Source organism: Canis lupus, chromosome 9 (genome assembly GCF_048164855.1).
Source record: "Canis lupus baileyi chromosome 9, mCanLup2.hap1, whole genome shotgun sequence".
Taxonomy (NCBI): domain Eukaryota; kingdom Metazoa; phylum Chordata; class Mammalia; order Carnivora; family Canidae; genus Canis; species Canis lupus.
This window is the reverse complement of record NC_132846.1, coordinates 32367780-32381067: the sequence shown is the minus strand read 5'-3', so window position 1 is coordinate 32381067 and position 13288 is coordinate 32367780. Positions and strand designations below refer to the sequence as shown.

Genomic DNA, 13288 nt, shown 5'->3' with positions numbered 1-13288 from the left:
AGGGATCATGACCTGAGCCCAATGCAGATTCTTAACTGACTGAATCACCCAGGTGCCCCTGTTTTATAAATTTTGGCATACTCATGTAATGTATTACTATGCAACCACACACACACACAGAAAATGAATAAGTGCTGTATATCTTAATCTACAGAGATAGAGTGAGTTGAAAAAAAGTTGCAAAGTAGTCTGTATTATGTAGTCTATGTTAAAATAAAGGATATATATGGGTGTGTGTGTGTGTGTGTGTGTGTGTGTGTATTTAAGAAAGTTAGAAAGACTTCACCCCAAAATGTTAATGGAAATTACTTCATAAGGGCAGGGAAATTTACTTTTTGCCCAGAATAATTTCATGTTGTTATTATTCTTCTACAGTATATATGCACTGCATTTGTGTATGAAAAGACTATAAAGAAAAAAGTGGTCTTCTAGTAACTTCCTAGGGCAGCTGTAACAAATTTTCACAAACTTGGTGGCTTAAAATAGTGGAAAATTATTGTCTTACCATTCAGAAAGCAAGGAGCCTGAAATCAAGGTGTGAACAGGGTTAGCTCCTTTGGAGGCACTGAGGGAAAGTGCCTCTCCATGCCTCTCTCCTAGCTTCTGGGGTTTTTGATAATCATCAGTGTTCTTTGATTAGAAGAAACATCATCCAACCCCTTCTCCATTTTCTTTTTTTTTTTCTTTTCCCTTCTCCATTTTCACATTGCCTTCTTCTCTGTGTCTTTGTGTCTCAGATCTTTCTGTTTTTGTTTTTGTTTTTATTTTTATAAGGACACCAGTCACTAGATTTAGATCCTTAACTTACTACATCTGCAAAGACCCTATTTCTAAATAAGATCATATTTACGGGTACCTGGGCTAAGGATTTAGGCATGACTTTTCGGGACCATTATTCAATCCACTACAAGTCTGATAGTCTGTGCTAAAATATTTTCTTTGGCTTTAAGAATAATTTGATACTTCATTGAAATGAGATTACCAAATAGCTATGTTAAGCTGAGAATTTTACAACAGATTTCATTTAAACATAATTGCTTATAGATATACTTTCTGTTCTTGGAGTCAGTGGTATATGGAAGTACGTTTAGATGTTTTGTTTGAGAACAAAGTAGAGAAAATCACTCTCCAAAATAGTGAAAATGAGATAAATCAACTGGTAGTAATAGTTAACATTTGCGTGGTATTTTACATTGTCGAGGTCTTTTAACAAAGATATGGGCAAGTACTTGGAATTACCTCTGTTTTATTCTTGGGAAAGTCAAAGCTCTGAGGAAGGGCAAATGACACAGTTGGTAAGGAACACAGTGGGCTGGAGCTCAGGACAGCCTGTGCTGTGCTGGGATCCATTCCTTTCAGTGCACCAGGGAGAAGAGTGATCTGACCAAATCCCTGATCCTTTGGGTGTTTTCTTTTTTTAATTTTCCTAGTTGACAAGGACCGATAGTGATTTAGTTGGAAATTAACTTCAAAGTAAGTTCTTTATTCAGGTCTTCTGGGTAAGTACAGGTACATACTTTAATATTTTCACATGAATAGAGTACCAATTAATGTGTTATTAAAGAATTACCAAAATTCTCTACTAGATCTAAATGAAGATGCTTAGATTCTACTGGGAGATTTGTCTGCCAAGTAAAGTACAGTAGGTTGCAAAATTCCTAAACTTTTTTTTTTTTTTAATTTTTATTTTATTTATGATAGTCGCACAGAGAGAGAGAGAGAAGCAGAGACATAGGCAGAGGGAGAAGCAGGCTCCATGCACCGGGAGCCTGACGTGGGATTCGATCCCGGGTCTCCAGGATCGCGCCCTGGGCCAAAGGCAGGCGCCAAACCGCTGCGCCACCCAGGGATCCCTTTTTTTTTTTTTTTTAAACTTTTTTTTTTTTTTTAATTTTTATTTTATTTATGATAGTCGCACAGAGAGAGAGAGAGAAGCAGAGACATAGGCAGAGGGAGAAGCAGGCTCCATGCACCGGGAGCCTGACGGCAAAATTCCTGTACATGCACACAATAGTTGGTGTTTCTCCTGTTTTGCCATAGAACATGTAGCATCATCAGTGTTGTCTTGCGTTGGCTATAGTTTTTCCTTGATTCTTGTTTTCACATTTAAATTATTGTTAGTTTAGCTTACATGATAGATTTAGTGTATTGTGGATTGTTTAATTGCCTACAGTAATTACAGTATAGGCATAAACAATTTTCCAGTAATTGAAGGTATATGTTATAGTTCAAATCTGAATCATCTATACTGTTACTTGAACTGATGTATACATCTTCCCAAATTTTTCTGTATAGTAGTAACATGTCACTGTATTACTAAGTTCTTTTTCCACTGGAGTGGAAACAGGTGCTGTAGGTAAGCAGGGAGGGTGTGTTATGTACAATATGACTGATACTGATTGCTATAGGATATTTATATATTCATTAACAAACTTGAGTAATTTGGTTTTTTGGCAGGTATCATTTAATCTGAATTAATAAATTGACCATATGATTTATCAAAGCGTGTATGGCATTGGTAGACTATGATTTAGTCTTTCAGGACTTAGTCCCTCCTAGAGAGGTAATAAAATTAAGGTTCTAGGATAGATACTTGACCTTTTATGATTCTTGGCCAAAATCTATGCAAAGCAATGGTATCTGCTGATCATTTTCAGCTCCTAAAACTTTCTGTTTGTTTAGTGTTTTTATTTTATTATTTTTTAAAAAGATTCTTTGTATTTTTAATTCCAGTATAACATACAGCGTTACATTCATTTCAGGTGTACAATATAATAATTTGGCAGTTCTACAGTGCCCATCATTAAAAGTGTACCCTTTTTGGGATCCTTCTGTTCTGCCATCTTCCTGTTTAGTGTTTTTAAAAAGAAGCCATGGATTCTGCATTTAGATTTTACCTACTCCACAAGGATTTTATTGTGGAAACACAGGGCTATATTGTAGTGCAGCCCTGCCTTCTGATATGCTGTTCCCTCACTGAGACTAGCTATGTTTTTTCTCTGAAAAGCTCTCTTGAGTCTCTTTGTGATACTTTGGGATGCATAAAAATACTATTTAAATAATTTTGTCAGAAGTAAATGAAAATCCAGAGTCTAAAAATTTGGCTGGTGAAGGCAGAATTCTATAAAGATAGTAAATAAGTTTTTCTTGCTAATAGACACTTCAGGAAACTTGTACATTGAGTGGTGATTTTTCTTTTGACATTAACTACATTTGTAAGATTTTTTTTGTTTTTTTAATAGGATTGTTAAGTGTGGAGAGACTCTCAATTGATTTGGACTTTTTTTTTTTTTGGCCAATGTTTCTTTTAGAATGGGAAATTGGTCACTGCAGTATCTAATAATACTATTCAAGTCCACACATTTCCTGAAGGAGTTCCAGATGGTATATTGACTCGCTTCACCACAAATGCAAACCATGTGGTCTTTAATGGGAATGGTGCAAAAATCGCTGCTGGATCTAGGTAAGGCCCTTTGATACCAGAAAATAAAGTAATATTAGAACAGAATGGCATCATTCATCGGTTTCAGGGTAACATTTTCAAGACTCTGTTCCCTCTTCCCTTTTTTTGTTACTTAATTTTTTGTGGTGGAGGAGAGGGGCAGAGAAAGAAGGAGAGAGGAAACCTTAAGTAGGCTACATGCCCAGTGCAGAGCCTGATGCAGGGCTCTATCTTATGATCCCAAGATCATGACCTAAACTGAAATTAAGAGTCAGATGCTTAACCAAATGAGCCACCCAGGTGCCCCACTTGGTTTTTATATTCAAGTCTTCAGTAAAGGCTTTTGAGGGCAGCCTTTTGCTTTTTTGTGAATTGAGATCTATTGCTTTGCAGATAGCCTGTTCAGTAAATGCTGGAAAGGATTAAAGAAATATAATAGTTTGATATGAAATTTAAAAAATCATTTTGGTTAGAACCTGGACTGTAACCTGGACTGTCAGGATTTTTGGTGTTGCTCTTGATGCTTATTTGTCATAGGAGAAAAGGAAAGAAACTAGTGAATTGCTGTGGTGGAGTAAAAGGCATAGTACCTTATTGTTTTTTTAGGTTTATTTTAGAGAGTGTGCATGAGCAGGGGGAGAGGGAGAGAGAGAGAAAGAAAATCTTAAGCAGACTACCCGCTGAGCATGGAGCCCAGTGTGGGACTCAATCCCATGATCTGAGATGAAGTCAAGAGCTGGCTGCTTAACCAGCTGAGCCACCCAGACACCCCTGACATAATACTTTTAAAAGTGGTTGTCCGGGGTGTCTGGGTGGCTCAGTTGGTTAAGCATCTGCCTTTGGCTCAGGTTATGATCCCGAGGTCCTGGGATTGGGCCCTGCATCAGGTTCCCTGCTCAGCAGAGAGCCTGCTTCTCCCTCTCCCTCTGCTGCTCCCCCTGCTTGTGTTCTCTCGTGCTTTCTCTATCAAATAAATAAATAAAATCTTTTAAAAAAATAAAACGTCTGACTTAAAAATGGTTGAGACATTAATTAATTAATAAATGATAGAAACTTAAGATATGAAGCCACCTTAGAAGTGTTTGTATTTTTTTTTTTTTTAAGATTTTATTTATTTATTCATGAGAGACACAGAGAGAGAAAGAGAGGCAGAGACACAGGCAAAGGGAGAAGCAGGCTCCATGCAGGAAGCCCAACGTGGGTCTCAATCTCGGGACTCAGGGATCATGCCCTGAGCCAAAGGCAGACGCCCAAAAGGCAGACGCCCAACCGCTGAACCACCCAGGCATCCCGGAAGTTTTGTATTTTAATGGGAAACCCTGAGTTGTGTTTTTAGTATCTTTACAGAGCAAGATTAAAAGGTAAGTCCTTAAATTTGGAAGCCAAATTTTACAAGTTGCTATAAAGAAATTATGAATTACTCTTGTGATTTTGAAATATTTGGGTCATAGATTTTAGGAGAGGCTTTTGTATGGGCATTTATTGTCTATTATACATTACTCTTATTGTTCATAGCGATTTTCTGGTCAAAGTTGTGGATGTGATGGATTGCGGCCAACAGAAGACATTTCGAGGACATGATGCTCCTGTTTTAAGTCTTTCCTTTGATCCTAAGGACATCTTTCTGGTAAACCCTTTTTTTTTTTTTTTTAATATGTTTAAAATTATAAGAGAATTAGCAGAAAATTTCACACAGTTGATAAAAAGGCTATTTGGTATCTCTTGAGCCAGTTTCCACATAGTATGATTCTAAGTGTAGAGAAATTTATTGTTTTATTCCTGCAGGCATCAGCTAGCTGTGATGGATCTGTCAAAGTGTGGCAAATTTCAGATCAGGTAAACTTACCATTTTAAATTTAAAACTTTATGCTCGAGACTCCTGGGTGGCTCAGCGATTGAGTGCTTACCTTTGGCTCAGGGTGTGATTCCTGGATTCGGGGGTTTGAGTCCCACATTGGGCTCCTTGCATGGAGCCTGCTTCTCCCTCTGCCTGTGTCTCTGCCTCTCTCTGTATGTGTCTCTCATGAATAAATAAAATCTTTAAAAAAATAAAATAAAACTTTATGCTCATTTCTGTCATAATTGGGGTGTTCCATAGCATTGAGCCAAATTAATAATTCTTTTCTTTATAGTTTGAGTAGCATTGAATACTGTTTTTGTGATCAAATCCCATAATAATCTAATGCAAAAGTATGTTGAAGATTAATTGCATTTTACCCAGTCACAAGGGGAATAATGTATATTTCACTTTCAGGTTTTGTAAGTCAGTAGAGAAAAATCAGTCAGTAGTATATATTTACTCTACCATGAACTACTATGTGTTGGGACCTCGATGTTAGGGATACAAAAATAAGACCTTGGCCACACTTTATTTGGAGAGTTACATAAATGACTTATTCTAACCAACCTGATAAAATTTTTAAAGGAGGTATGAAGAACCTCCTTTAAGGGAGGTTGGCAGAGGGAACAATTAATTCTTCCTGAGGCATTCTAGAGATAATATGACTGATGAGAAAAGTCCGCCCCACAGGTATGCCTCAATAGCTACAGTTTCTTCCCTTCATGTTTGAACTGTTTACAAGGGTTGACTTTGATACCTTAACATTTTATAGAAGATCTCTTTATTTTTGTAGATGCTCTAAGATTTTAATGTATTGTTGTTTTTTAATGTGTGTGTATACGTTTATTCAGTGACTTTATTGTTTGCTTATTCTACATAGGAAATACACTTATTTCTTTAAAATTTGTGCTTTTTATATCTGAATTATTTTTAAAAATTTAGATAAATCAGATACTGTAATTAGATGAAAATGAATTAAGTTGCTTTTTTTCTTAGCTATATATTGGTTTGAAGAAAACACCTATTAAATATATTCCATTCTGCATATCTCTTTGGGAGAAGTTTCATAAAGGGAAATAAACTTTCTTTTTTAAAATATCAGACATGTGCTATTAGTTGGCCACTGCTACAAAAATGCAATGATGTGGTAAATGCAAAATCGATCTGCAGACTTGCTTGGCAGCCAAAAAGTGGGAAGGTAGGTGCTCTTGTTTTTCAAACTTTCAATTATCTCTTCTAATTCTTATCAACTTTGAATGTGAGAGTAGTAGATTTAGTTTTTTTAATTGTAACTGTTTCATTTAGGTTGTAAATTTTAGTGCCCTAAGCTAACTAATTAATATTGAAATGCTTTCAGAAACATTTTAACTTTGGGGGTGCCTGGGTGGATCAGTTGGTTAAAGTATCAGGCTCTTGGTCTGGGCTCAGGTCTTGTTCTCTGGTGGTGTGGGTTCAAGCCCTGTGTTGAGCTCCACACTGGGCTTAGAAAAGGAAACATTTTAACTTTGTAAAGGTTCTTTCTGAAGAGTACATTTTGAATGAATTAATTTTATATTCTCCTTTACTTTTATATGTATGTATGTATGTATTTATTTTTATTTTACTTTTTATTTATGATAGTCACACACACACAGAGAGAGAGAGAGAGAGAGGCAGAGACATAGGCAGAGGGAGAAGCAGGCTCCATGCACCGGGAGCCCGACATGGGATTTGATCCCTGGTCTCCAGGATCACGCCCTGGGCCAAAGGCAGGCGCTAAACTGCTGCGCCACCCAGGGATCCCTACTTTTATATTTAATGAAACAACTCTGGAAACAGTCTTGTTATGTCTACTCTTACTAGTAGTTACTAGTAGCTTTTAACAAATTTGCAGGTAGTAGCTAATAGACAATAGAAAGGAACAACTTGAAAAGAGGAAGGAGAATGCTCATTATTTATAAATGAAATGCTTGAATATAAGGAGATCATAAATCAATAAAGGGAAAAATATTAGTAAGAAAATTCAGTAAAGTAGTTGGAAAAAGACTAATATACAAAGCCAGTAACAATCCTATATATAGATAATAGCCATTTAGAAAATAAGGTGGGGGAAAAATGATGCATTTACTATGAAATCAAAAAAGATGTTGTAACAACGGTAAATTTACCAAAAATGTGAAAGAGTTATATATAAAGAAAACTTTAACATACTATCAAGAAGAGTAAAAGAAGACTTAAATAGAAAAATATGTTCCAGGGGCACCTGGATGGCTCTATTTGGGTCATAATCCTGGGGTCTTGGGATCCAGCCCCATGTTGGTCTCTCTGCTCAGCAAGGAGTCAGCCTCTCCCACTTCTCTATGCCTCCTCCCTATTTGTTCTCTCTCTCACTCTCTTCCCTCTCTCTCAAATAAATACAATCTTCAAAAACATGTATATAGTTCATTCTTTGTAAGGAATTTTCAATATCAATTCTTTCCTAAATTAACCAATAGTTTTGAGAACATTCAAATGTAAAATGTCAGCTATTTGAAGGAAACCATAGAGTTGTTATAAAATCCATGTGGAAAACATATCTTGGAAAATAAAAGTGGTGGAGTCTAACCTAGTCTGATATACAGATTATGATGCTATGAGAATTGAAGTGTGCTATTGACTCACAGATAGATAGCTATCTATTAAATAGAAATAGATTTAGTATATTAAGTATATTGAAAAGGTAGAGAAAAGAGGATTGAGTAGTTATATTGGCAGAGAGCATGAATACCAGGAGCTAAGAATCTTTGAGAACCATCTTAAAGGCTTCCTACCACATGATGAATCTCTGTAGGTATTTGCTATATAATTCTTTCAACTCTTCTGTATATGTGAAATTTTTCAGAAGAGATTAATAAACTTGTCAGTATAAAAATTAAACATTTTTGTATGGTAAATATTTCAGAGTCAAAGAACAAATGACAAACTGGGAAAAAAATGTTTGAAACAATATGACAAAGCTGATTTTCTTAATATTCAGAAAGTTCTTATAACTCGGCAACTGCGTGACTCAGTTGGTTAAGTGCCTGACTTTGGCTCAGGTCATGATATTGGGGTCCTGGGATCAATCCCTGCATTGGGCTCCCTGCTTAGTGGTGAATAGGTTTGTCCCTCTGCTTTTCCCTCTGCTTTTCCCTCCACTAGTGCTCTTTCTCACATTCTTTCTCTCAAATAAATAAATAAATAGATAGTTTTTTATAAAAATGTTCTTACAAGTCATTAAGATCTAGGGCGCCTGGCTGCCTCATTTGGAGAAGGGTTGTGTGACTCTTGATCTTGGGGTCATGAGTTTGAACCCCACGTTGGTATAGAGATTACTTAAAAATAAAATCTTCCAAAAAAACTTAAAACAAGTCAATAAGATCCTCATATAAAGATGGCCAAGGACATAAACAGAAAAGATAATACAAATGACTTTTATCATGAAAGTATATGCAGCCTTTCATACCAAAAGAAATACAAATAGAAACTATTGTGACAGCCTGTTTTTCATTTGTCCTATAGCCAAACATCAAGTTGTATATACTATGTGGAAGAGGGTGTGGCAGTTTTTATCATAATGAACAACAGTACTAGTTCTAGGCATAAATCCTATAAGCATATTTGTACAAATGCACTATAGGATATATATAAGGAAGATGTTGCATCACTGTTTATAGTAGTAAAAGAATAAGAACATCCTAAATGTTTATTAATAGAGAACTGGTTAAATAAATCCTGGTATTCCTGGAAGTAGGGTATTCTGCAACTGTTAAAATGAGGTAGATCTGTATGTCCTTATTGGGGATAGTTTTCTGATAATATTGTGGAAAAAAAAAATCAAGCTATAGAGCAGTAGGCATGCTACTGCTTGAGATGCCTGGGTGGCTCAGCGGTTGAGCATCTGCCTTTGGCTCAGGGCGTGATCCCAGGTCCAGGATCAAGTCCCACATCAGGTTCCCTGTGAGGAGCCTGCTTCTCTCTCTGCCTGTGTCTCTGCCACTCTCTCTCTGTCTCATGAATAAATAAATCTTAAAAAAAAAAAAAAAAAGGAATGCTACTGCTTATTGTGTGTGTAGTCTGCATTCTTGTGTAGTCTGCTTATGTGTACCTTTGGGAACTAGAAATAGGATTTTAAGGGATGAGAGGGAGACTTTCTTTTTTTTTTTTTTTTTTGTAGTTATACCATCTGTAGTTTATTTTTTTCTATTTTAACATTGTTTTTATTATTATAAATTTATTTTTTATTGGTGTTCAATTTGCCAACATATAGATTAACACCCAGTTCTCATCCCATCAAGTGCCCACCTCCGTGCCCGTCACGCAGTCACCCCCACCCCCCGCCCACCTCCCCTTCCACCACCCCTAGTTCGTTTCCCAGAGTTGGGAGTCTTTCATGTTCTGTCTCCCTTTCTGATATTTCCCACTCATTTTTTCTCCTTTCCCCTTTATTCCCTTTCATTATTTTTTATATTCCCCAAATGAATGAGACCATATAATGTTTGTCCTTCTCCAATTGACTTATTTCACTCAGCATAATACCTTCCACTTCCATCCATGTCGAAGCAAATTTGGTGGGTATTTGTCGTTTCTAATGGCTGAGTAATGAGTAATATTCCATTGTATACATGTACCACATCTTCTTTATCCATTCATCTTTCGATGGACACCGAGGCTGGAGGGAGATTTTCTTTTAATATATGCCCTCTGTATCCTGTGAACTCTTACGTTTACATTCTGCATTAAAGTGAAAGTTGGGGAATTTAGTATGCATTTTTTCTTTACTCGTGAAATATTAAATCTAATTTTTAAAATCAATATAATTAAAGTTTTCTTGTTCATAAATAATACAATTCTTTTCTCTTTTGGATAAACGTGGGAAGAATATACTGTTTATCTTTTCTATTAATCTATTTCTTTGGAAGAATGTGTAAGAAGATAAGTTTCTGTTTCTTAAGATATTTACAGCATTCTGGATCTATTTCTTTTCTTTTGGCAAATGAGATGAATGTTTAGATCCAAAGGGCTTAAATACCTGAGAAGTAGTATCAAAAATATGTAACAAGTGCTCTGGTTTTTGGTGCAAGCAATAGAGTGATCACTCATTCTTTGCTCATCAAAATTTTAAGTAATTTTCTGAGTTTTGTTACCAATTAATTTTGCTTTTATGTTTCATAGTCTTATTTGGATGAAATTTTTTGCTTTTTTTCCTCTCTAATGTAAACTTTTGTTTAAATCATTCATCTTTCCTAATAGTTACTGGCAGTTCCTGTGGAAAAATCTGTTAAGCTATATAGAAGAGAAACTTGGAATAATCAGTATGATCTTTCAGATAATTTCATCTCTCAGGTAGGTTTTGTAAATGAAACTTTAATTAGCCCACAGGAATATTTCATAGTACATTGTCTAAATACAGTTGTAGTTAAGTGTTGGAAATGGAGAACAATTCCAGATTGTTGTGCATGTGTTCATCTTTTGCTGCTCAGCCTTTCTTTATCCAGTAACTGTACAGTAGATAGGTCTTTGCTGGGTCCTATTTGAATTCTCTCCTTGTGAAATTTCATAAGAAAATCTGTTAATTTATAAGAAGTCAAATTTAACCCTAACATAGTATTGGAGCGTGTTATTTTCACATTATCAGTAATTAGCCTATATAGTTAAGTGAGTTTCATTGATACTTGTGATCATAGACTCTGGAATTTTAGAGCAAGAGAGGTTGTTGCTCTATATTAAATACTCTCTCTCTCTTCTCTTCTGCATTCCCATTTGGCCCTTATGGAAACAAGAGGCCCAGTAGGTCAGCAATGGCTTAATATGGTTCACTTCACTTAACTGTGGTTTTCTTCATCTTGATAGTGACAGCTGAGAGGGTACCTTGTATGATCTCTCTTTCAGGATAACAGTTTTTAGATTTTGCTTTTAAAATTGTGCCAGTATAATTTTCTCATGGTAAACAAAGTAATAGCTCCTACTGACAGTTGAATATTATTGAAAAAGAAAGTTAAAAAATCAGCAAACTATCTTGCCGTTTATGAATCGATTTAATCAGAAGTTACACAGAATATGAATTTGATAATAAAATAAGTGTTTAGTTTCAAATTGTGCAGATTGTTATTAATTGTTTTTCCTTATAGGCTCTGAATATAGTAACCTGGTCTCCCTGTGGGCAATATTTAGCTGCAGGGAGTATTAATGGTTTAATTATAGTTTGGAATGTGGAAACCAAAGATTGCATGGAAAGGTATGATTCAACTTATCTTTTTTTTTTTTCCCCCAAGTAATCTCTATACCCAGTGTGGGGCTCAAACTCAACAATGACCCTGAGATCAAGAGTTGGGTGTTCTGACTAAGCCAGCCAGGCACCCCTCTTTTGTCTTTTTTTGCTTATTTCTGTTAGATTTTTGTTTTAATATGAAACATTTCAAAGTTTTACAGTTATTGTCAGAATACAAATATAGTTATTAGTTTGTCAGAAGTCATTTAACTTTTTCTAACTAAAATTTGCCTAAAGAAATGTATAGTTTGTATTGGTAGTGTTTTAAGAACTCACTTTTTAATTTTTAGGGTGAAACATGAGAAAGGTTATGCAATTTGTGGCCTGGCATGGCATCCTACTTGCAGTCGAATAGCTTATACTGATGCAGAAGGAAATCTAGGGCTCCTGGAGAATGTTTGTGAACCCAGTGGAAAGACATCAAGCAGTAAGGTAATAAGTAATAGATGGTAGAATAGTTTCTTCAGAGTCTTGTGGGCATATGGATTTGGAAGATATCACAAAATACATTACTTTCTTGGAAAATTATAATTCATATTAGGTGCTCAGTAATCTATCATAAAGAAAACTGTTTAAACTTGTTTAATGTTTCCCAAATATCTTTTACTGAGAAACCTTTCCCCTCCATATAATACCTATTAATATTCCTTGGTTTTATAAAGAATACCATTGTGAAATACTATTTTAGTGTCCTGGCATTCTAGAGATTTAAATTTAAATAAATATAGATAAAAATTAGAGTTAATAACTATAACTTAGTTTAGCGTATACACCTTTCTGCTCTGAATTAGCTTTAACTCTGAGAGCTACCTTTATATCTTTTTTTTTTTTTTTTTAAGATTTATTTCTTTATTCATGAGAGACACACAACAGAGAGAAAGGCAGAGACATAGGCAGAGGGAGAAGCAGGCTCCACGCAGGGAGCCCGATGTGGGACTTGATCCTGGATCCTGGGATCATGCCCTGAGCCAAAGCCAGGCATCCCTACCTTTATATCTCTTAATGGTTAGCTATCCCAAAGCCAGACACTCAAACACTGAGCCATCCAGGCATCCCTACCTTTATATCTCTTAATGGTTAGCTATCTGGCCTTACTGAACTGCTTTAAACAGTCCGCTTTGTTTTATACAACTCCTTGGTTTTGTTCATTATTATTCTTGCCTGGCAAATACACCTAGTCATATTTTAAATCTTGGTTTAGAGTTCCAGTTAAAGATCACACACTTCACATACTCATTTATGTCTATTCAGATGCTGATACCTGGAAACCCTGGAAAATAGAAGCATGATTGGAAACTAAGTCTAGCTTCTCAAAAAGTCAAAAAATTGAGTCCTAAGATTGCAGTTGGGGGAAAGCGGAGATGCAGTTCAGCTTGCCTGACTGAATCCCCCAATGATTCAGAATTTGGTAGTACTAGGTACCTCCAAGGAGGTACTTTTCACTCTTCTGTTTTTAGCCCCTTGGTTTAATACATAAACAGACATCTCCAGGCTCAAAATCAGTGTGCCCAGCGAGGTAACTGCCTTCCCTCATGGCCATGTGTATTCTGGCAGAATGCTGGAGATTTGTCCTCTAGAAAAGGTAAATCAAAGAAAGTATTTGGTTGGTACATGGGGTACAGTTGAGCAGCATTGGGTGGAAGAGAAATACTTTACTGAAAAGGATTAAATGGAAGTATGTATACTTGGATGTTAAAATTCCCAGCTTATTTTTCATACTTGGCTCCTAGAGCATTGT

At 35.8% G+C, this 13288-nt stretch overlaps 1 protein-coding gene across 3 annotated transcripts in view; it reads left to right on the top strand.

Moving 5' to 3' along the window:
- Positions 1-13288, top strand: part of WDHD1 (WD repeat and HMG-box DNA binding protein 1) — a 61935-nt gene that overhangs the window by 12170 nt on the left and 36477 nt on the right. For 2 of the 3 annotated variants that reach the window (XM_072838647.1, XM_072838646.1), the window contains exons 4-10: positions 3312-3463; positions 4958-5069; positions 5228-5278; positions 6385-6480; positions 10533-10625; positions 11411-11517; positions 11841-11982. In XM_072838647.1, coding sequence (XP_072694748.1) covers positions 3312-3463; positions 4958-5069; positions 5228-5278; positions 6385-6480; positions 10533-10625; positions 11411-11517; positions 11841-11982 — 753 coding nt within the window. The remainder of the gene's footprint in view (positions 1-3311; positions 3464-4957; positions 5070-5227; positions 5279-6384; positions 6481-10532; positions 10626-11410; positions 11518-11840; positions 11983-13288) is intronic. The other variant, XM_072838649.1, reaches the window with a different exon arrangement.